The 24,223-nt window shown below is 43.8% G+C and overlaps 1 protein-coding gene across 1 annotated transcript in view; it reads right to left on the bottom strand.

Moving 5' to 3' along the window:
• EIF4G3 (eukaryotic translation initiation factor 4 gamma 3) overlaps window positions 1-24,223 on the bottom strand; it is a 399,442-nt gene that overhangs the window by 12,963 nt on the left and 362,256 nt on the right. Inside the window, exons 29-34 of the mRNA XM_026659916.2 lie at window positions 19,787-19,902; window positions 17,007-17,179; window positions 14,295-14,420; window positions 13,131-13,212; window positions 11,169-11,267; window positions 8,641-8,787 (exon numbers count right to left, since the gene is read on the bottom strand). Of these exons, the coding sequence (XP_026515701.1) occupies window positions 8,641-8,787; window positions 11,169-11,267; window positions 13,131-13,212; window positions 14,295-14,420; window positions 17,007-17,179; window positions 19,787-19,902 (743 nt within the window). The remainder of the gene's footprint in view (window positions 1-8,640; window positions 8,788-11,168; window positions 11,268-13,130; window positions 13,213-14,294; window positions 14,421-17,006; window positions 17,180-19,786; window positions 19,903-24,223) is intronic.

The following is a 24,223-nucleotide window of genomic DNA, read 5'->3' as shown; positions in this document are numbered from 1 at the left end:
CTTGTGGAATGTGTCGTCAGGCATGGAGCAGGGATCTTCGCTGGGTCGTAGCATGTGCAGATACAAGAAGTGATCTACGATGAAATTATCTGGGCTGAGACTGGAAGACCTTTCATACTTTCATCCACCACCAAAAAGAGTTGTGTAGTTTTCCGAAACTATTTAGTCCTTCTATGTAGAAGGCAAACGCATGTCTGACATTTAGTGAGTGAAATCTCTGCTCCTGGCTATTGGCATGTGGTTTTGGATAGAAGACTAGAAGAATATGTCCAGGTTACTATGGAATTGTGAAACAACCTTCAGGAAGGCTGGGTCAGGGCGCAGCTGGACCTCGACCTTGAAGAATACCATGTAAGGAGGTTCTGAAGTAAGAACCCTAATCTCCAAGACCTTTCTCTAGCCGTAGTAATGGCCACCAGAAAGGCCACCTTTCAGGACAAGTAGAGGAGAGAACATGTTGCCAATGGCTCGAATGGGGGACCCATGAGCCTCAACAATACCAGGTTGAGATCCCAGGGTGGGATTGGTTGTAGCACTTGGGGGTACAGTCTGTACAGGCCTTTGAGGAAATTACTTCAGATCAAGTTTGTAAAGATGGACCAGCCATTTACCCACGAGTGAAATGCCCCAAGTGCAGCCAGGTGGACTCTTACCAATGACACCAATAGCCCTGGCTGCTTCAGGTGTAGTAAGTAATCCAGAATGAATGGCACTGATGACTGCGTGGGTGAAACACCTTTCTGTGCTGACCAGACAGAGAACCTTTTCCTCTTTGCCAGGTATGTAACTCTAGTGGATGGTTTCCTGATCCCTAAAAGGACCTCTCGAACCAGTCCGGAGCATGTTAGCTCCAAGGGGTTCAGCCATGGAGCTTCCAGGCCGTGAGATGAAGGGACTTGAGGTTTGGATGATGTAGATGGCCGTGGTCCTGGAAGATCAGATCTGGAAATGGAGGCAAGCTGATTGGTGTTTCCACCAAGAGGTCCAGAAGGCTGGTAAACCACTGGTGACGTGGCCAGGCCGGGGCTGTCGGGATCAGGCTCGTTCCTTCCTTTCTGACTTTCAGCAGGACCTTGTGTATGAGCGGAAGAGGAGAAAATGCATAAAAGAGATGGATGGTCCTTCCAAGGGAGAAGAAACATGTCTGTGAGTGAGCCGGGGCTGTGATTCAGGAAGGAGCAGGAACTGCAGACACTTCCTGTTGTGTCTCGTTGCAAACAAGTCTATCTGGGGATCTCCCCGCCTCTGCAGAATGTCCTTCATGATGTCTGGGTGAATGGACCACTCATAATTGGAGAAGGATCTGCTGAGACGATCCACTAACTTGTTCTGTGTGCGGAAGATTGGAGGCCTTGAGTGGACTGAATGGGTTATATAGAATTCCCACAGGCAAAGGGCTTCCTGGCATAGGTGAGAGGAGCACGCTCGACCCTGTTTGTTTATATAGAACATCGCTGTTGTGTTGTCTGTAAGTACCAACATGCATTTGCCTTCCAGGTGGGGCTGGAACGTTTGGCAGGCAAGGCACATTGCTCTGAGTTCCCCCGTGTTGATGTGTAGCGAGAGCTCTACCTGGGACCAGAGGCCCTGGGTTCCGAGTAGCCCTAGCTGAGCCCTCCAACCCAGCGCAGATGCGTCAGTAACAAGAGACATTGACAGATGTGCTCTTGAGAATGGGACATCTACAAATACTGTCCTTGGGTCCAATCAACAAAGGAGAGTGGTGATTAACAAAGGGGGAAGTGTGAGAACTATGTCCAAGCAATTTTCGCCCGGCTGGTACACTGATGCTAGCCAAGTCTGGAGAGGTCTAGGTCATAATCTTGTATGCTGCACCACTTAAGTGCATGAGGCCATGTGCCCCAGGAGTTTTATGCAGTTTCTTGCCATGGTGGATGGGGTGGTTTCTAAGGCTCTCTCTGATCGTGCCTAGGGCCTGGAACCTGGTCTCCGGAAGGCTCTGGCCTGGACTAAGTTGAGGACCATCCCTATAAATTCTATTCTTTGACCTGGTGAGAGTGTCAATTTCTGCATGTTTATCAACAGGCCTATCTTCTTGAAGGTTGACAGTATTAACCAAACATTTGCCTCCACCTTTGCTTCCTCAAGAAGGCTGCAATGACTGCCATGCACTTCGTGAATACCTGAAGGGCTGTAGACAGGTCGAAAGGCAGCCCAGTAAACTGGTAGTGTACCCGATTCACAATGAATCAGAGGAAATCTTCTGTGACCTTGAAAGATTGAAATGTGAAAATAAGCGTTCTTTAAGTCGAGGGTGGCATACCAGCCCCCTGGATCCAGAGAAGGGATAATGGAGGCCAAGGAGACCTTGCAGAACGTCAGCTTCTTTATAAATCTATTGAGGTTTCACAGATCTAGGATGGGTCTGAGACTGCCGTTGGCCTTCGGGATTAGGAAATAGCAGGGTTCTACAACCCCCTGCCCCTTAGCTCCGGAGGAACCTCCTCTACTTCTCCCACCTCCAAGAGCATCCACACTTCTTGGGCTAGAAGTTGCTTGTGAGAAGGGTCCCTGAAGAGGGACGGGGAGGGAGGGTGGGAAGGAGGGAAACAATTGAACTGAATGGTGTATTTCAGTCCAATCGTGTGTAGCACCCAGTGATCTAAGATAATGTGGGCCCTTGCCTGATACAAGTGGGATAACTGGTCCTCAAAAATTGGGGAAGATGGATCCAGACAGTGTCCTGGTACGCCATCCTCAAGTGTGACTTCAAAAGGCCTGCTTAGACCCCAATGATTGTTTGGTGGGGCCAGGCACATGGGCAGACGAGGACTGGGGAGGAGGCCTCTTCTTATAGCTTCTATCCCGCCTCTTACTGTAGTGCTGCCTAGACTAAGGTGGGTAGAAACATGGCAATGGTTGGGACTAAAAATGCTTCCTAGACGGAGCCAGTGTGTGTAGCCCTAGGGGTTTTAGGATGGCCCTAGAATCCTTCAGGCTATGTAATTTAATGTCCGTCTGCTCCGAAAAGAGTGACGAGCCCTCAAAGGGGAGGTCCTGCACCATTTGCTGCACTTCCAGGGAAGGCCTGAGGACTGCAGCCATGAGCTCTTCCTCATAACCACAGCCAAAACCATGGTTCATGCAATGGAGTCCACTGCGTCCAAAGCCACCTGAAGTGATGCTTTTGCCACCGCTCTTCCTTCTTCAATCTTCATGGCTCTGGATTCCTGTGGCAACAGCTGCCTGAACTTAGACATTGAACTCCAAGAATTAAAGTCATAGAGTAGACGTTCCTGCTAAAAAGATCTAACTTTTTGGCATCCTTGGCCTCTGGAGTTGGTCCTTGCTACCCGTGTGCTCCGGTTAGTTCACCGCTGTAACCACTAGTGAACCCGGAGGAGGCTGGGTATATAAGACTTTGAATCCCTTGGATGGGACAAAGTACTTCTTTGCTGTAGGTTGCAGAGATGCTAGCGTCTGCCACATAGCTTTTATAGGGTCCAAAATGGCACCGTTAAGGGGCAAAGACACTTGTGATGACCGGATGGTGCCAGGATATCCACCAGAGCATGGGAGGACTCTGAAATATCCTCTGCCTGAATCACCAGGTTCTGAGTTACTCTCCTGAGAAGCTTCTGGCAGGGGCGGCTCTATGTTTTTTGCTGCCTCAAGCACAGCAGGCAGGCGGCTTTCGGCGGCGCGCCTGTGGGCGGTCCGCTGGTCACGCGGATTCAGCAGCATGCCTGCAGGAGGTCCGCTGGTGCTGCGCCATCGGCGTCCCCGCCACTGAATTGCCGCCGAAGCTGCGCGGAGGTCCTTGGGGTTGGGCAGTGTCTCCAGTCCATCTTCTGCTTCTTTCTTGGCACCGGTGATGGAGAGCAGTGCCGAGAATCCCATGGAGGAGTAGACTTCCTCTGCACCAGATGTGACTGATTGTGTGGAGAGTCCCAGAACTGAAGAGGAGTCCTTTCTTGGTGCCAGAGAGGCCAAACTACACTGCCTTTTCATCAGAGAAGCCAGAGCATTTCTTACCAAGGTAGAAGTGCTCAGAGCTGAGTCGGTGTAGCTTGGCTCTGAGGGGGGATGGAGTGCTGCCTCCATGAGGAAGAATTTCAGTCTCTTATCCCTGTCCTTCTGAGTGCAGGGCCTGAACCCTTTACAAATTCTACAGTGCTCTTGCACGTGGGACTCCTCCAAACACTTAAGGCAGCTAGAATAGGGATCACTGCTAGGCATTGGCTTGTGGCATGGCGCACACTGCTTAAACCCCGGGGACCGAGGCATGCCCTGGTGCCGAGAGGTGTTAACCCCACTAAGCAGGGTTCTGTAACCGAAATACTAAAAACTGGAACCGAAACTTAACCACTAGTAAATAACTATATACAAGAAGTTGAAAAAGTCCACTGAGAGGAGTACTTGCGAAGAACACAAGGAACCAGCAACCATCACAGGTGGTAAGAAGGAACTGAGGGGACGGTGGGTCAGCAGGCCCTATATACTGGTGCTATGAAGGCACGACTTCAAGGGGTCCCAGAGCCAACCCGACAGATACCACTGAGGGGAAAAGTTTCCAGCGGCAGTGCTTGGGGCGAGCACATACCTATGCTGGAATGGACATGAGGAAGCACTCAAAGAAGAACCCCTAGTTCTTGTGTTATGTGAAGAGGTAAATATCACTTCCCCATTCACTTTCTCCACACCATTCATGATTTTATACATCTCTATCATATCCCCTAGTCCTCTCTTTTCCAAGCTGAACCATCCCAAACCTTTTAATTTCTCCTCATATGAAAGCTGTTTCATACCCCTGATCATTTTTGTTGCCCTTCTCTGCACCTTTTCCAATTCTAATATATCATTTTTGAGATGGGGTGACCAGAACTGCACACAGTATTCAAGGTGTGGGCATACCGTGAATTTATATAATGATATTTTCTGCTTTATTATCTATCCCTTTCCCAATGGTTCCTAACATTCTATTAGTTTTTTTAACTGTCTCTACCCAATGAGCAGATGTTTTCAGAGAACTACCTATGATGACTCCAAGATCTCTTTCTTGAGTGGTAATAGCTAATTTAGACCCCATCACTTTGTATATGTAATTGGGATTATTTTTTCCAGTGTGCATTACTTTGAATTTCATTTGCCATTTTGTCACCCAGTTTAGTGAGATCCCTTTGCAACACTTCGCAGTCAGCCTTAGGCATAACTTGAGTAATTTTATGTCATCTAAATATTTTTCCACCTCACTGTTTACTCCTTTTTCGAGATCATTTATGAATATGTTGAAAAGCACAGGTCCAAGTACAGATCTTTGGGGGACCCTGCTATTTACCTCTTTCCATTGTGAAAACTGACCATTTATTCCTATCCTTTGATTTCTTTCTTTTAACCAGTTACTGATCTATGAGTGGACCTTCCCTGTTATCCCATGGCTGCTCACTTTGTCAAAGGCTTTCTGAAAGTCCAATTACACATTACTGACTGGATCATCCTTGTCTACATGCTCAAAGAATTCTAGTAGACTGGTGAGGCATGATTTCCCTTTACAAAAGCTGTCTTAAGTTTCAGAGGGGTAGCCGTGTTAGTCTGGATCTGTAAAAAGCAACAGAGAGTCCTGTGGCACCTTTAAGACTAACAGATGTATTGGAGCATAAGCTTTCGTGGGTGAATGCCCACTTCGTCGGATGCATGTGTTGACTCTTCCCCACTTGCGATGGACCGGATAGTGCCAGGATATCCACCAGAGCATGGGAGGACTCTGAAATATCCTCTGCCTGAGTCGCCAGGTTCTGAGTTACTCTCCTGAGAAGCTTCTGGCAGGGGCGGCTCTGTTTTTTGCCGCCCCAAGCACAGCAGGCTGGTCACGCGGATTCGGCGGCATGCCTGCGGGAGGTCCGCTGGTGCTGCGCCATCGGCGTCCCCACCACCGAATTGCCACCGAAGCTGCGGGACCAGCGGACCTCCCGCAGGCATGGTGCCGAAAGCCGCCTGCCTGCCTCCCTCACAGTGACGGGCAGGCCGCCCTCTGCGGCTTGCTGCCCCAGGCACGCGCTTGCTGCGCTGGAGCCTGGAGCCGCTCCTGGCTTCTGGTGTGCTCTGTAGTCATCCTGAGAGGGGGCTATAGATCACAGTTGCTAACTTTCATGTGGTAAATAAGCAGCCTGACTTTCACAATAAGTCAAAAATCAAGCTAATCCCATTTCAAAACAAGGCCAAAACAAGCCAATCCCTGGAACCTAACCCCCTCCATTTACATTAATTCTAATGGGCAAATTTGATTTGCTTAATATCGTTTCACTTAAAGCCGCATTTTTCAGGAACATAACTACAATGTTAAGTGAGGAGTTACTGTATATTCCTACTGGTATACTTTTATTATACAAACATGGTATTTCTAGCCATAAAGATTCTATGGGACAGTTTGATTCATTTAAGATTTTTACTATATTTGACTCTCTGCGTTCTTTCACATATAGTGCCACTCCCGCACCAGCATGACTTACTCTGTCATTTCTCTATATTTTGTACCCTGCTATCACTGTGTCTCATTGATTATCATCATTCCACCAAGTTTCCATGATGCCTATTATACCAATAGGACAAATCCAGTTTAACATCATTTCAAACACAGAGGTTAAAATCTGGTTTAAAGGATGTGCCCAGAGTTAGAGAAGAGTCAGTGGGTGGGTGCAGGCTTTTATACCCTTGGTTCTAAAATACTGGAACAGAGTGGGGCACACATATGCATTGCCAGTGGGTAACTGTTTGCAAAGAATTCCACTGTTGCATGGGAGGCCACACAATCTCATAATGGGGCACAGATAATGTCAGGAAGAAAACCAACCAATTTCACCCCATACTTGGAAAAGAAACTGCTATAGCATATCTGGTTTAAAATGTTATTGCTAAATGAAAACATGTTTTCACAAAATTATACATCTGAATAGGTCATTATCAGATAATGTGTTAACCTTCAAAATAAGGATGCAGACAAAAAAATAAGATAACTTTACAGAAGTTAACATTTTCTTCCTGCAAATTATATTCTTTATCTCTAGGCAAATGCTGATTTTACAATCATATCTATATCTTGCTCCCCTGTGCTTAGAATGGAGATAAAATTGAAATGGCCATTTTCTACTGTAACTGTACTGACTCTTACTGTTCCAAAGCGTATACTGGGAAAGTGCTTAAGATGTCAGGCCATAGGGTGGATGCTTTATGGAAATTTAACAATCTTTGTGAACTGAAGGATGCAGAGTGGTCAACTGTACAAATACTATGTGCCTTGTCCAGAGATGAAATGGTTATGAACACTTCTGCTTGGCGTAGTAGGAAGAGAGCCTGAGACATAAGCCCTTGAATCAGAGGCCTGGTATGAGGCAGGACCCTCTGACAGAATCTGGCAAGAATAGGGCTGATATAGCAAAAATACACATTCCTAAGAAGTGCTAGTCACAGAGTACTCACACAAACACATCTCGATATCAAGTGGTACCAGAACATTCCGATATCGAGGATGGTACAAAAACATTCCCCAAGGATAACAGGAACACACTGACCCCTCCTAAAAGATAAGGTCAGGATGACAGTAGGTAACAGAGATGTTTTGATCAAACCAACATATACAAGGTGATGGATGATAACTAGCCATGTCAGGGGGCAGTAACTATGTCAGAGGGACAGTACTAACTTGTTTGTATCGGGGTATAAAGATGTATCTCAGAGGGAGTGTTTTTGTTTGGCCTAGGGAGGAACAGAAAGTCCCACCGTTTACTGAGCTGATCCATTGTTACGGGTATACGTGTATTAGTGGTCTGGTAGAGTCTGCGGGATACTAATACCGTGCTTCAGCGACAATAAACCTGGCTGGGTGCCTTTGTTCCTTAACAGATTTTGTGGTCATTGGGTGGTTTGCTTGAGGTCTGCAGTGCCAGCTGTTTGCACAGGGCTGGGGCATCACACAGAGGGAACACACACATGCAGCCAAACATCTATTAACATCTAACTACACTGGTGACCCCGACCACTAATCTGGTAAGTAAGCAAGCTGTCCTCTGTATAAACTGCAACCTAACATGACAGTTAGCCAGAAGCTAGGAAACTCCCTTAACCCCTCCCTGCTAAGCCCCAGAAAGTTTAATAAGGTATGCACGTGCTGGGCTGCTAGCAAATCTCTCTTAATCTCTCTTGGCTCAGGTTTCCCTACTTTCCTAAATTGATCTAACCCTCCCTTTCCCTGTCTCTCCTCACTTCTGCTCTTTCTCTCTTTTTTTAAAAGTTAGAAGTTATAGTTTTTACAAAAACCTCCAAAAATAAAGCAATTAAAAACCAAACAAAACAACAAACAAACAGAAAACAAGGTAAAAACTTTACTTGAAATAAATCCAGTAAATTAATTATTTTAACCTTCATTATGTTAACCCTTAACATCTATCAACATCTAACCACAACTGGAAGCCATGCAGAAACAGAGGAATTATTCTGTGACAGTGACTAGATCTAGTGATTAGCACTTGGCAATATTATTCCCAAAGAGCCAATATCAAACTGTGGTGGGCAGTGCAGGATAGCAAAACAAAGAGGTGGAAAAAGATAGAGGTGATCCTGTTGGTTGGGATAATGTTTATAAAGATGGTTAATGCACAGGTACGGTGAAAACAGTCTTTATACCTCTACCCAATCAAAGATTTGTTCATCATTCGCCTTGTCCTCAATAATGAGTTTTTCTAGCTGTTTGTTCAGTTCGTCAGCAGAGAGTTCTTCCTCTGAAAGTGCTTCTGAGGAACTGGAACAGTCAGACACTGTGAAGTCCAACTTCTGCAACATTAGAAGTTATGAGAAATGATTAAATATGCTTTTCTACACTGAATCATACTAAGGCAAAAGAACAAGCAACACTTTATTCTGTTTTATCATTATAATGACGTATGTCCTACCTTTCATTTAAAAGAATCAGAGCAATTTACAAACAACACACTGATGTACAATCTATACTGAAGGATCACTTCATCCAGCAAGGAAATGCAGCCACCTTTGAGGAAAAAAGTGGCACAGTGCAACACTCCACTCCACGTTAACCCATGAAATGAAGACATATACATTGTCTAATTGAAACTACAGGGAGTCAGAATGCAAATACCAGATTTGGAATTTGGTCATGAAGGAGGGCTGTCAAGCGATTAAAAAAATTAATTGCAACTAATCGCGCTGTTAAACAATAATAGAATATAATTTATTTAAATATTTTGGATGTTTTCTACATTTCATTTTAAAATAGATTGATTTCAATTACCACACAGTATACAAAATGTACAGAGCTCACTTTATATTTATTTTTTATTACAAATATTTGCCCTGTAAAAACCAAAAGAAATAGTATTTTTCAATTCACCTGATACAAGTACTGTAGTGCAATTGCTTTATCATGAAAGGTGAACTTACAAATGTAGAATTGTGTACAAAAAATAACTGCATTCAAAAATAAAACAATGTAAAACTTCAGAGCCTACAAGTCCACTCAATCCTACTTCTTGTTCAGCCAATTGCTCAGACAAACAAGTTTGTTTACATTTGCAGGAGATAATGTTGCCCACTTCTTGTTTACAATGTCACCTGAAAGTGAAAACAGGAGTTCGCATGGCACCGTTGTAGCCAGTGTCGCAAGATATTTAGGTGCCAGATACGGTAAAGATTCATATGACCCTTCATGCTTCGAACACCATTCCAGAGGACATGCATCCATGTGATGGGTTCTGCTTGATAACGATTCAAAACAGTGCGGACTGACGCATGTTCATTTTCATTATTTGAGTCAGATGCCACCAGCAGAAGGTTGATTTTCTTTTTTGGTGGTTCGGGTTCTGTAGTTTCCCCATTGGAGTATTGCTTTTTTAAGACTTCTGAAAGCATGTATCACATCTTGCCCCTCTCAGATTTTGGAAAGCCCTTCAGATTTTTAAACCTTGTGTCAAGTGCTGTAGTTATTTTTAGAAATCTCACATTGGTATCTTCTTTGCGTTTTGTCAAATCTTAAATCGAACAACGTGCTGGGTCATCATCCGAGACTGCTATAACATGAAGTATATGGCAGTATGTGGGTAAAACAAAGCAGGAGACATACAATTCTCCCCCTGAGGAGTTCAGTCACAAATTTAATTAATGCATAATTTTTTTAACGAGCATCGTCAGCGTAGAAGCATGTTCTCTGGAATGGTGTCCGAAGCATGAAGGGGGCATATGAATGTTTAGCATATCCAGCAGTAAATATCTTGGAATGCCGGCTACAAAAGTGCCATGCGACCACCTGTTCTCACTGTCAGGTGACACTGTAAATAAGAAGCAGCATTATCGCCCGTAAATGTAAACCAACTTGTTTGTCTGAGCAATTGTCTGAACAAGAAGTAGGACTGAGTGGATTTGTAGGCTCTGAAGTTTTACATTGTTTTTGAATGCAGTTATGTAACAACAAAAATCTACATGTGTAAGTTGCACTTTCATGATAGAGATTGCACTACAGTATATGTATGAATTGAATTGAAAAATACTATTTTTTATCATTTTATAGTGCAAATATTTGTAATAAAAATAATAATATAAAGTGAGCAAAGTACACTTTGTATTCTGTGTTGTAATTAAAATCAATATATTTCAAAATGTAGAAAAACACCCACAAATATTTAATAAATTTCAATTGGTATTCTATTGTTTAACAGTGCGATTAAAACGGCGATTAATTTTTTAAATCGCGATTAATTTTTTTGAGTTAATCGCATGAGTTAACTGCGATTCATTGACAGCCCTATCAGGAAGCTAAGGCTAAAACACTATTTTTGCAAAATGTGACATAGAATCTATAATGATCACTAGTTTTCAGATCTTGGTTTTACATTGCATTTCCAGTAGCACAGTACTCCCTAAAATCATGCTGGGCCACTGTTTCGGTACTGACTCAAGGGAAGAGTGCCACTATTTAATCACCCACATTACTTTCAAGAGTTCCTTTGGTGTCTTCCACCAAATGTACTGCCTAAACGTAATCTGAATAACTGGAGTACCTCATTTTGACAATATTTAGGGATGGAACTGAAATGAACAACTAGGACTCAAAGTAAAAATAAAATACAAACCAATGGGCTAAATTTATCTTACAAATACACCTCACAGGGCTCTTCTCTAGCAGAAACTTGCTTTCAACTCACGTGCTCCATGAGAAAGGTATGTACATCCTCCCCTTCAGGTAAGTAGTCCTTCCAACTGAGGCCAGCCTCCCTCCATAAGGCTCCTACTTTCTTATGGCTCTAAAACACAAAGCAGTTTGTTCATTTTTTAAATCTGAAGAGAAAAGCACAGGAGCTTAAACAGGCTGGAATGGTGCTGCTGCATAAAGAGAAATAAATAATCATTTAGCCATCAAAAATATGCCTATCTATGTTGTGAAAACTTCCAGAAAGCCTGTGCTGGAGAAATTATATATAGTATCCTACCTTTTACAGGTAAATGTTGTATCTTGTAAGATGCTCAGATGCCACAATGTTGTGTAATAAATATGGCTGGCTTGATGTGATATATGGAGTTTGCAACAACATGACCAAAGATCATCTACAATAAAGTGACCATATGTAAAAGTGTGGTCCAGCGGACATGATACAGAACTGGGACTCAAATGACCTGGGTTCTACTCCTAGCTCTGCCACTGACTTGCTGTGCCCTAGTAAGAAATTACTTATTTTTCCATCCCTCTAAGTGAATAAAGTTAGAGCATGTCTACTTTAGAAAAATCATGTTTACATGGATATCTTCTGTATGGAGATCAATCCTCAAGGTCATGTGTGTGACATCAGATCACAGTTTAAATCCTACAATTCATTGTAAATCTATGGAAAATTACCTTTACAACCATATGTGGTACAACCTTCTGCATCTGACAGTCCAGTAGACTTCATGCCTGACCTTTTAGAATTCCCCAAAATGTTGATATATATAATAAACAATATTGAAGATAGTGATAGTAATAAGCTCTTCTTTAGTGCCTTCCACCCAAGAATCTCAAAATTATTTGCAAATATTAATGAATTAAGCCTCACAACACACGTTTGGTAAGGTATGATTATCCTCATTTTACAAATGGGTTATTGGGTGTCTAAAGTTAGACTTCAAGATACATGTGCCCTGATTTTCAGAGGCAGATTATAGAAGTCAGTGGGAGCTGCTTGTGCTCAGTATTTCTGTGACTCACGCCTCAGATTTAGGTGACTAAATATGGTGTTGGATGCCTGACTTTAGGCAGAGCTAGAAATAGAACCCAGATCTTCTGACTTTAGGCTGTGCTTTAACCACAAGATCATGGCTCCTCTCCCTGCTCTTCTCCCACATGATATAGAGAAAATGGCAAGCCACAGTCCAAACAAGCAACAAATTACTAATTTAAAAAAATAAAATATAAGCTTCTAGCTACATGAAGGAGCTGTTGCATGGAAAAGCTTCTGGAACAACTGACCTCATTTGAATGCATGCTTTAAAAAGGAGGTGCTGAATTTTACAGGGTTTAACGTACAAGACTACACAAAGTGAATTATTTAGCTTGACCTTAGAAATAAAATTTTAAAAATATGATACACTTATAGGGAAACTATCAAGGTGTCTGTACAGACTGTGAAAATGTGAGAGCTTTAGAAGTTACATGGTGAACAGGTATCTCTATCCCTAGACTAGAGACAGGTCAATCTCAAGAGTTTGCAAGTTTAGTTTGGATAAACATCCAGAAGTCTGAATGGCCATCTGAAGCTTATCCGAATTCCCAGAACCTCTCAGGTCTGCAAGAACAGGCTCTTTTGCGAGATTGCCAGTACTTCTTGTTTCTGATCAGCCCAGAAATACCTTGAGAATGGCTCTCTTGCAATATTTCAGCACTCCAGCTTCTGGAAGAAGCCAGGTACAGCGATACCTACAAAAGGGAAATGTGATAAGAAAATGGTAACCCAACTTTTTGGAATCTTATGAGGCTTGGTTTGAAATTTGGGGGAGGAAAGGCAGGTTTCTTATGTTATTCACACAGGTTCACCTATACCTAAATGTTGGGAATATGAGCACATTGTCTTTATGCATGATCATCTACTTTCTGCACCCAACAAAATTTATAAGTCATATCCCAGCATACTTACCATTTGTTTGCATAGAAGGTGCAATATTTCAGAAAGCAAGACCCCAGCTCTTCCCACAGGAAGTAAAGGTTTGCTAAATTCTCTGGAATGGAACAGAAATAAATACTTTTATTATAATATTTTATTGTCCCAGACAAGGTATACTGTTGTGAAAAGCACCTCTTGATTCGGGGCAAGAGAAAGGTGGGGATCAAGCTGATGCAGAAAACTGCACAGCTTTAAATTCTGCTCTGTATATGGGATCTCATCTTGCTCCCATTGAAGTTAATGTTAAAGCTCTGATCAACTTCACTGATGCAGAATTGGGCCCATATTAGACTAAAACTAAAAAAAACTGCACAGGAACAATTAAAACACCTCTATACCTTATTTTTACATAGGGCCAAATCTACTTATTTTGATGGGATGAGGATTTGGTCTGTACTTGTAGATTGTAAGGCCTAGATTTTAAACATATGCAGGTCCTTGATTTCAAAGGGAGTTAGGTGCCCAAGTACCTTTAAAAAACTGCCCCTAAGCTCTTTGGAGCAGGGAACTGTTGCTTTCTAGATATTAGTATAGTGCTACAATAACAGGGCCCAAGCCTGGTTGGCCTATCTGTGCTGCTGCAATATAAATGTGATTGAAGGTGATAATGATAAAAATATAGTAGTGGTCTGATTTTGGAAAATGGGTTTCCATTTTTGCGGGTGTAGCTTTGTGCTCCTGGTTAATAGTAATCAGACAGATGTCTAAGGGGTAATTAATTCTAGGCACAATTATCACAGGTGAAAAACTGTATCTTCAGAAAATGAAGGCAGAGTTCACATCCCCTTAAAAGATCAGGGCCTTAATATTTCCCTGAGTCACTCTGGTCCTACAACTTTAGCTTGTTTTTAAATCAGTTAGAAAGAAGCTGGGACTGAAGAGGACTGATAGATAACATTTAAAAAAAAAAAGAAGAAGAAGACTGCACAACAGCAAGCTCCTGCACCATCAGAGCTTCCACATTAATGCAAATTTGATTTCTGGAACACCTCTCACAAGGTCTCACATTGACTCTCACATCTGAGTCTCATATTATTCCTGTCTAGTCAACCGACAGAAGTCATGCTGCTTAGATATCATAGCATAATCAGGCTAGTTTAGGCATGACGGTCACTGAACAGAAATAGCATTGCTTACATTATAAGTTCTCTCATAGAGATTCCTCCTTCTTTTAACATGGGGGTCACCAATTCAGCTAGATACAACCAAATATGTGGTATATCAATGGCCATATCATCTGCCAGCTCCAAGGTGTCTGAAAACCTTTGAAAGAAAGGAGAAAATCCAAATATTAAATCCAATTCCAATCTCAGTGATTTTTTTTCTGCCAAGTAAATCCACCCTGCATTATATACTTTTGATTTATATTAAAAAAGCCCAATGCTATGCCATCCAATCCTCTCCAGGTTATTGTGTAGCAGAATTACCTCTTGGAAATGCTGAAGCACTGGAAGTATGTGCAAAAGGAAACTCCCTCCATGTAACTGGAGTGCCATGGAAGGTGGTAGTCAAAACATACAGGAAAACAATTTTTAAAACTCCCATTACCCAATAATGAGCCACTGATTAACAGTCCTGACATCTGTAAGGATAAAAAGCATTTTCTTTTTTAAATACAAAACCTCTAAAAAACAGAATTTTACATGTGGGAGGACATAGAAAATATGGTATAAGATTTTCAACGGAACAATGTTTGATTAAGTCTGGTGTGATCAATCAAGTGTCTAAAACATAACACAAGAAAATTGTCAATAAACCGGAATGTGGCCTTCCAAAAGCACAATGACAAATTATCAGTGAACCAGCTTCATGTTTCATCAGTGGTACCAGGCACTCACTTTTTACCTGGTGGATTATAAATGCTTCTCTATCAGAAAATTCACACTGATTCATTGGTTCCCAGGAACCTTCAATAGTCTTCTGGTATCCATTTTAAATGGATTCTGATGAATTCTCTTTTTCTTGTTCACTGGTTTCAGGGATGGTTTTTGAGGAGCTGCTGTCTCATATGCCTGTTTCTTTATTAAGGCTTCTGGTACTGGTTCATCATGGGTTTGCCAGTAATTTGGCTGTTTATTTCCTGTCACGCAGAGAGCTTCTCACTAGAGTTGAGCTTAGTTTAGATTTTGTGCTATGATCTTTTCTCAGACCATGGCCCTGAATCTCATGGTAACATGTCTTGGGTGAACAGTATAGCAAGTCTTTAGCAATTTTGCTGTATGTCCACTGAATGTCATGGCTCTCCACCCTCATTCAGTTATCTCTAGTGCATTCGTTTGGTTTCTCGCCCTCCTGTCCCCCACAGGAATACCACACATCCTAATACTTCACCAACAGTCCACTTTTTTGGGCACCGTAACTCATTATCAATATCAAGTGAAGTGTGATAAATTGTAGTTTACAGTGTTGTGGTAGCTGTGTTGGTCCCAGGATATTAGAGAGGCAGGGTGGGTGAGGTAATACCTTTTACTGGACTAACATCTGTTGGTGAAAGAGACAAGCTTTCAAGATACACAGCTCTTCTTCTGGTCTGAAGACCAGACTCAGTGTGAATAATCCTGAATCTGTAAGTCACTGCATGGGCACGCACGCGCACACACACACACACACACACAATTTAAACCCTTGTATAAGGATTTCTTATCCTAGCTTACATGGAACAACAGATTTTAACTATCATAAAGCCTATTATGTTAGCTTTGTGTTTTGGTGACAGTATGTGTTTCCAAAGTGAATGTTCATCTTGTCCAGCAGCAAGCCATTTACTTGGAAGGTGTACTTACCAAACATTATACTTGGAGACCAAATATTTCTATTCTATGATCTATCTGGCCTCCACTAGTCATAGACGCAAAAGGGCCTTCCAAGTCTATTGATAAACCCAGGTTATGTAATCCTTCTGCATCAGCTTTTAGATTTTTTCCATGTCAAAACTCACTGTCAGTGATGGACTTGCTGACACTGTCATCACTAAGCAGTCAATAGCAGTGTGATATCATAGAATCATAGAATATCAGGGTTGGAAGGGACCTCAGGAGGTCATCTAGTCCAACCCCCTGCTCAAAGCAGGACCAATTCCCAACTAAATCATCCCAGCCAGGGATATGGCAACCTTCAAATAAAAGCACCATGAAGTGGCTACAGACACTAAAATTTAATATGTGAAAACATTAATTTCTTCTGTCATAGTTAGAGCATTACTTTCTTAGTTATTCCTGGTTTAATCATTGCATTATGATCCCTGGGGTGTACTGGCTGGCTTAAGGGACTCTTATTGGGATACGTGGTTCGTTTTACTTTTGTGCAACAGATTCAAATCTAGGCTAGGTCAGTGTGGTCTGGATGCAGTTACCATATGACAATCTAACACCTGTTCAATGACCAATGAGGTGGTCTATCTTCAATTCCTAGAGGACAGGTGTGCACATAACCAGCAGCATAACTGCATTTGGCACCATACTACCCTTATCTCCAGAGTTGGTCCCCATAAATCAGAGCTGAGTCACTGGCAGCGGGTGCTGCATGAGTGAAGCCTGTCTTGTCATTGCAAGAACGATCCCCATTCTGGGGATAGATGGAGGACTTTAGTTTAAAGAGCTGCCAATATGGCACCTTTCGCAAACATTAATTTCACTCAAATATTGATTTAACACACCCCTTACCCCAGTTATACGAGCCTCCTCAATGGGCAAACATAAATCCTCTTTCAGAAAGGATACTTGTAGGATACTGTTGCTCTCACAGGAAGCTGGGAAGGGGGTATCCCCCAACACAAGGAGTATGTTTTTGAAATTAACACAAAAAGAAATTAGAGATCTAATTAAAGTGTTCATATGGCAGAATACCAACCCCTTGAAGAAGTCCTGTTTGCTTAGCTTTTCTGACTGCACCAACTGATATAGTAACTGGCCCATGTGATCCCTGGTGATCTGACTCCTCTCGAGAGTAGACTCCACTCCGACTCGCACAAAAATGGGCAGCAGACTCTGTGCATTCAATTCCTCCACACATTGCATTGCTTCCTGTTCAAACAACATAGAGGATCATTTATCTGAATTCTGGGAAAAATCAAGACATGCAAGGCAGGAGAATGTTCTTTACTAAAACATAGTCCACGACACTTAGTACTTTTGGCTGAAGTCAACAGATTATTTTGATACACTTCTGTCATTCAGGGAAACTGAAAGGTGAGGGTACATAATTAACATTGCTTCAAGACATCCCTGAGGCAGAGAACTCAATATGGGTAAAAAAAAAAAAAAAAAAAAAAAAAAAAAGTATTAGATATTTATACAGATCAGAGTGACCACAGTTACAGTTAATAGAATTTTTAAATACTCATGCTTCAGGGAATATGCTCGCTGCTAACTGACAGGTGCTAGGAAGAAAATTCTTCTATGGTCAGGGTTTTCTATTATTGTTCTCTAAAACATTGTTCCATCTCAGTGAGAGGATACTCGACTAGATGGAATTCTGGTCCAACCTGGTGTGGCAATTCCTATGTTATGAAAAGATGCCATGTAATGAAGCAGAAAATATATTAATCATATTTAGCAAATGCAACATTTCCTCTACATACATTCTGGTACCCACACTTTATAAAATACACAAGTATAATACTCTGAAGAACAGTCAGAGAGAAATACAGTAATACCATACTTCTAATATCTGCACTATCATCAGAAAAGAAGCTCTTCAGCTGAATGTTTAAGTCAACTACAGTAGACTTCAGTGGGCTCTTTATGACTCAATACATTTAAATGCCCTTTATCTTGGATCATACCCTCTGTTGTCAGGCATTGGTAGCCCCAGATGAATGTCTGGACTTTCTAGGTGGCTATTTTCCACAGGTCACAGGGTCTAAGGTAGTCCCAGACTCCATGTTGAGGCCATAGTTTTAAATCAGGTGTCTGTTAGTGCCTGATAGAAACAAGGATAATGTGACTACGGGTTTTTACAATTGAATGCTGAGTCCTTGGCTGTACATCCCAGCTGTCACTAGAGGATGCCACAAAGCTAAATCACAGTTTTAATCTGATTACAAAGTAAACGCCGTGGTTAAACACATGAAGAACCAGGGTGTTTCTACTGATATGTGCCACATCAAAACTCTGTTAAGGTGAAGTTAAGGTTGTAGGCACATACCAGTGGTTGGAGTGCCTATTACATTTCAAGAATGTTAGAGCTAAAAATCATAAAACAAAACCCATAATAACCAACCTCAAATGTTTAACCCTTAGGAAATGCACTTCTCAAACAAGCACCCAAACTACTTTAATTCTGCCTCTGTAGAAATATCCTGAGAAAATCAGAAAAAGCATACTCCTATATCCAGCCAGAACAAACTGTTTCATTGTATCAGTGACCATAGAAACTAAAATGCCTTATAATGTGTACACTTGGAGGAATAACTAAAAAAAAAAAAAATGGACTGGAGATTTTTTTTATTTTAAGTAAGCAGTCCTCAGATAACATATACTAAGATACTCAGGCCTGGTCTACACTGGGGTGGGGTGCGGGGATCGATCTAAGTATGTCGACTTCAGCTACGTTATTCACGTAGCTGAAGTTGCGTAACTTAGATCGACTTACCGTGGTGTCTTTACCGCGGTGAGTCGACTGCTGCCGCTCCCCCATTGACTGTGCCTGCGCCTTTCGCCAAGCTGGAGTACAGGAGTCGACGGGAGAGCGCTCGGGGGGTCGATTTATCGCATCTAGACTAGACGCGATAAATCAATCCCCGCTGGATCCATTCTGCCTGCCGATCCGGCGGGTAGTGTAGACATACCCTCAGAGTAAATATTCCCTGGTGACAATACTAAATCAAATTTTATTAACTCTTGAAATCAGACTTTAATAAGCCAAATATTTGTCCTGGGAGCTAGCTTTTGAACAAGTAGAGTCCTGTACAATAGGATTTACCTCTCCTGCCTGTTTTTTTGGGCTACAAAATTTTAGAAGAATTTTGGAACTGTGTTTAATGACTCTATTTGCAGGGTGTCAATTCAGGAACCCCTCATTCTAGTCACTTGAAACTTTGCAGAAAAATTCTACCTGTGCTACAGATCTAGCCTATCAATTTTGAGGACAATATACTTGTTGTGGATTTTACAGGAGAGGCCAAAATCCAGCTTACAATGGAAACTCAGTTGCAACCTTAACTATGGAGTGATGACAGTTGCTCAATAATTCTCAACATTTACTAAAACTACTCTGGAGTACTTTGTTCAATTTGTATTATTTCATCTGCCTTGAGATCAGAACAACGGGTTCCTTATAAGTAAATTAAACCTTTGTCTAGTTTCCCTAGCATTCTTTATCCAGCATTGACATACTATTATAACAGTGCTGCTCAGTGGTCATGACAGACATATCTAAAACTTTCTGCTTACAATACCCAAAGGAGACTATTTTTCCTCTGTCGTTAGCAATGGAAGAACCAGAACAGTCAGAGAACTGTGCTAAAGTTGTGCACTGATTCCTTCTACCCAAATTCCAATAGGTCCCATGTTTATGTTAAAGAACTAAGAACAGGGTGTTTAAAAAGACACTGTTCCTGGAAAGGAAAAAATGCTAAAGATCCCACTGTTCCATGGCTTTCTGGAAGGTGAGGTTTTCATTCTGTTTACCTTATAATCGTTTATGTGCAAGAACTCATCAATGATGGATTTGCACTTTCTCTCCATTTCCTCTTCTGACAGTGAAGATTTGTCTTGTACTGGAGCTGTGGGAGTTTCTGGCTTGGCTGGTAATAAGGTAGAGAAAACAGACACTGGATAAAGAGGTCATCTTCAGTTCCAAAAAAAAGTATTTTTAATAAAGTATTTAAAAAATCCCTCGTCTCCTCTCTCAGCCAACAGAACAATTAATAGGCACTCTCTACTGTGATGACTGAAAGAAGGCTGATTTGGAAGCATGACTCTGTGGGGGTAAAATAAACAGTTTAGATTCTGTTTTCTGCCAGTTTCTCATGAGTCAGTCTGATCATCAGGCATAAATCATTTCTTATTTAGCTTGTCTTTCAACTTGTGATCCCTCCACGTCTGCAAATCACCTTTCTCAGTTAGCATACTTGGCAGTGTCGTAGCATTTTACACCTTCAAAGCACTTTACAAAAATTAAATAATTAATTTTTGAGCTGTGGCAGCAGTTCTCACTGAATACTGCAATTTTACAGCACGTTGCTTGTGAACGTCAGAAACCAAAGACAATCTCCTGTGACAGGGTCGGGCCAGATGGCTATAGGAGAGTGATAGAAGGCAGATATATTAGCTCCAAGTTAAGCAGGTCCCTTTTCCCTGGGTAAGGTAATAGGGGCAGTTCCAGAACAATCAGGAACTTGCTGGAACCAATTAAGGCAGACAGGCTAATTAGGACACCTGGAGCCAATTAAGAAGCTGCTAGAATCAATTAAGACAGGCAGGCTAATCAGGGCACCTGGTTTAAAAAGGACCTCACTTCAGTCAGTGAGGGGCACATGTGAGGAGCTGGGAGCAAGAGGTGCAAGAAGCTGAGAGTGAGTAGGACTGCGAAGTACAAGCGTTACCAGACATCAGGAGGAAGGTCCTGTGGTGAGGATAAAGAAGGTGTTGAGAGGAGGCCATGGGGAAGTAGCCCAGGGAGTTGTAGCTGTCACGCAGTTGTTACAAGAGACACTATAGACAGTTGCATTCCACAGGGCCCTGGGCTGGAACCCAGAGTAGAGGGTGGGCCCGGGTTCCCCCCATCCGCCTCAACTCCCTGTTTAAGACAAGAGGAGGTGGCCTGGACTGTGGGTCCCACCAGAGGGGAAGGTCTCTGGCCTATCCCCCGACCCACTAGGTGGGTCAGCAGAGACTGCGGGGATTGTTCTCCTCCCTTTCCCCATGCTGGCCAGTGATGAGGTTAGCTGAGTGAACAGCAGGTTTGAGCCGCTAGCAAAAGTGGCCAAACAGAGGGCTGCCGTGAATCTCTGAGGCGAGCAAATCCGCCAATAAGCGCAGGACCCACCAAGGCAGAGGAGGAACTTTGTCACACTCCCTAATTCCAAAATCCACAGTAGAAAGCAAACCCCCAAAGACTCTCTCCCCAGGCAATCCTCCGGGTCTGGACTTGCCTCCCTCAAACTCACTTCAGAGAAAAGCCTGAATACACAGAGGGGCTCGCACTGTGCTCTGCAAGTTATGATTGTTATTTAGTATTTGTATTGCAGTAGCATTTAGGACATGCTAGGCACTGTCCCTACCCCAAAAGGCTCACAATCCAAAGCTTTATACACATGGACCCTTTTCTTAAATTTCCCCAGTATTGTGCCACTACTGGCTCAGCTCCAATGGAGGGAGCAACAGTGGGCCTCGAGCACAGACAAGGTGTCAATAGCCACCAATGTTTCTACTATTGTGGCATCATGACTTGCTCTGAGCAAGGTTAGGTGGCACAGTGGTAAAGACATTGCACGTTGTCTACACTAGATTTCCTACCACTGGGAAATGTTAAAGTGTAGACACAGCCTAAAGAGACAAACAATACTGGTGCTTAGACATCATGGTGGGAAGAGCCTAAAAAGCATCTAAAATAGACAGAACATGACTAACCAGGGATTTAGTCGTACCGGATCCTGAGAGTACACACACACAACTGAAGTCAGTGGGACATGAGGGTGCATAGCACCTCTTGAGAAGCTGAAGTTCATAGGTTCTGGCCCAAGCAGATAAAGTTTGAGAGTGAAAGGCCTTCCACTGAAAATGCTATGCCCAGCATTCCATCCTGGGACCATTAACAGAAGCATCTTGGCTAGTCTCAACTGTTGAGAAGGTACGAAGATAGCAAGGTGGTGAATGGGCAACCAGGACTCAGCCCCATTTTTATTCCTTAGTTGTGTCCATTAACGTGGCACCTTACAAAAATTAGCACGAACGCAATATCCAACAAAAATAGATCTTTCTAAAATGACCACATCCTGATGACTCTTACACTGTGCCCAAACCTCATCAGGCTTGGGCTCTAACCAACCATCCCAGGCAACAGGCTCCAGATACATGAGGTCAGAACTGAGAATATATCTTCCACTGGTCCTGGACTATAAGGTAGATAGAAAGCTGGCTAGATTGTCGGGCTCAACGGATAGTGATCAATGGCTCCATGTCTAGTTGGCAGCCGGTATCAAGCGGAGTGTCCCAAGGGTCGGTCCTGGGGCCGGTTTTGTACAATATCTTCATTAATGATCTGGAGGATGGCGTGGATTGCACCCTTAGCAAGTTTGCAGATGACACTAAACTGGGAGGAGTGGTAGATACGCTGCAGGGTAGGGAGAAGATACAGAGGGACCTAGACAAATTAGAGGATTGGGCCAAAAGAAATCTGATGAGGTTCAACAAGAACAAGTGCAGAGTCCTGCACTTAGGATGGAAGAATCCCATGCACTGCTACAGACTAGGGACTGAATGGCTAGGCAGCAGTTCTGCAAAAAAGGACCTGGGGGTTACAGTGGACAAGAAGCTAGATATGAGTCAACAGTGTGCCCTTGTTGCCAAGAAGCTAACGGCATTTTGGGCTGTATAAGTAGGGGCATTGCCAGCAGATCGAGAGACATGATCATTCCCCTCTATTCGACATTGGTGAGGCCTCATCTGGAGTACTGTATCCAGTTTTGGACCCCACATTATAAGAAGGATGTGGAAAAATTGGAAAGAGTCCAGCGGAGGGCAACAAAAATGATTAGGGGGCTGGAACACATGACTTATGAGGAGAGGCTGAGGGAACTGGGATTGTTTAGTCTGCAGAAGAGAAGAATGAAGGGGGATTTGATAGCTGCTTTCAACTACCTGAAAGGGGGGTCCAAAGAGGATGGATCTAGACTGTTCTCAGTGGTAGCAGATGATAGAATAAGGAGTAATTGTCTCAGGTTGCAGTGGGGGAGGTTTAGGTTGGATATTAGGAAAAACTTTTTCCCTAGGAGGATGGTGAAGCACTCGAATGGGTTACCTAGGGAGGTGGTGGAATCTCCTTCCTTAGAGGTTTTTAAGGTCAGGTTTGACAAAGCCCTGGCTGGGATGATTTAGTTGGGGATTGGTCCTTGTAGTGAGTCGGTGTGGCTCCCCTCCTGCCCAGAAGGGGGAGCACCCTTGCAGGCACCCGAGTGGGCGGAGCCACCACCGTCTGTTCCCGCCCCCCGGAAGTCAAGGGGCGGGACAGGAAGTATAAAGGCCGGCCGCCGGAGCTCAGTCAGGGCCCAGCCACCGCAGGGAGCAGATGTGCGGCTGGGAGCTCCTGGCCGGGAGACCTCCGAGGCCCGAGGCCATTGCCCTAACTGGCCGGAGCTACCCCGGGCCCACTACGAGGAGGAGCCGCCGGAGCCCGTCCGCTCCCGTCGCTGGGAGGAGCCCTTGGAACTCCCCCACACCAACCCCGAAGGCAAGACCGCACCAGAGCCCCTCCGCCCCTGCTGTTACCCGGAGGAGCCGCCCGAGTGCAATTGGCCGGATTTCCCCACGGAGCTGCCGGACCTGCCACCAAGCCCCAGCCGAGAGGAGCCCATGCTGGTGGACTGGACCGGGCCCGGTGCCACGGACGAGGTAGGGCCTGAGGGGGATCCTGGAAGTAGCCCGGGGGTAGCCGACCCCGGTCAGGCTGCAGACTCATGTGAGCCAATGTCAGTGTGTTTCGGTCAGGATACCCCACTGACCAGCAGCGGCAGTAACCGCTGCTAAGGCCCCGGGCTGGAACGCAGTGGAGTGGGAGGGCCTGCGTTCCCCCCTGCCACCCCCGCTCACGGGTGGCAGGTTTCCCCCTCACCCAACGCTCCGGTGTAGGAGCCAGGGCTTACCCCAACTGATTGTTGCTCAGCCCCTGCACAAGGGGGCCTGAGCTCCCGAACTGTGTTTGCTCAGCCACTGCACCCGAGGGCCTGAGCTACCTAACTGTTGCTCGCTCAGCCCTGTCCCAAAGGGCCTGAGCGGTGACTGTTTGTGCCCGCCCTGATCCAGGGCCTGGGCCTTCCTTACCTGATTGGTGCTCGGCCCTTGCACCAAAGGGCCTGAGCCCCCTGAACTGTTTGTTTGCCCAGCCCCTGCACCAGAGGGCCTGGG

Source organism: Terrapene carolina, unplaced genomic scaffold (assembly GCF_002925995.2).
Source record: "Terrapene carolina triunguis isolate 2854851 unplaced genomic scaffold, T_m_triunguis-2.0 Scaffold714, whole genome shotgun sequence".
Taxonomy (NCBI): domain Eukaryota; kingdom Metazoa; phylum Chordata; order Testudines; family Emydidae; genus Terrapene; species Terrapene triunguis.
The sequence above is the reverse complement of the archived record's forward strand: the minus strand, read 5'-3'. Positions and strand labels throughout refer to the sequence as shown.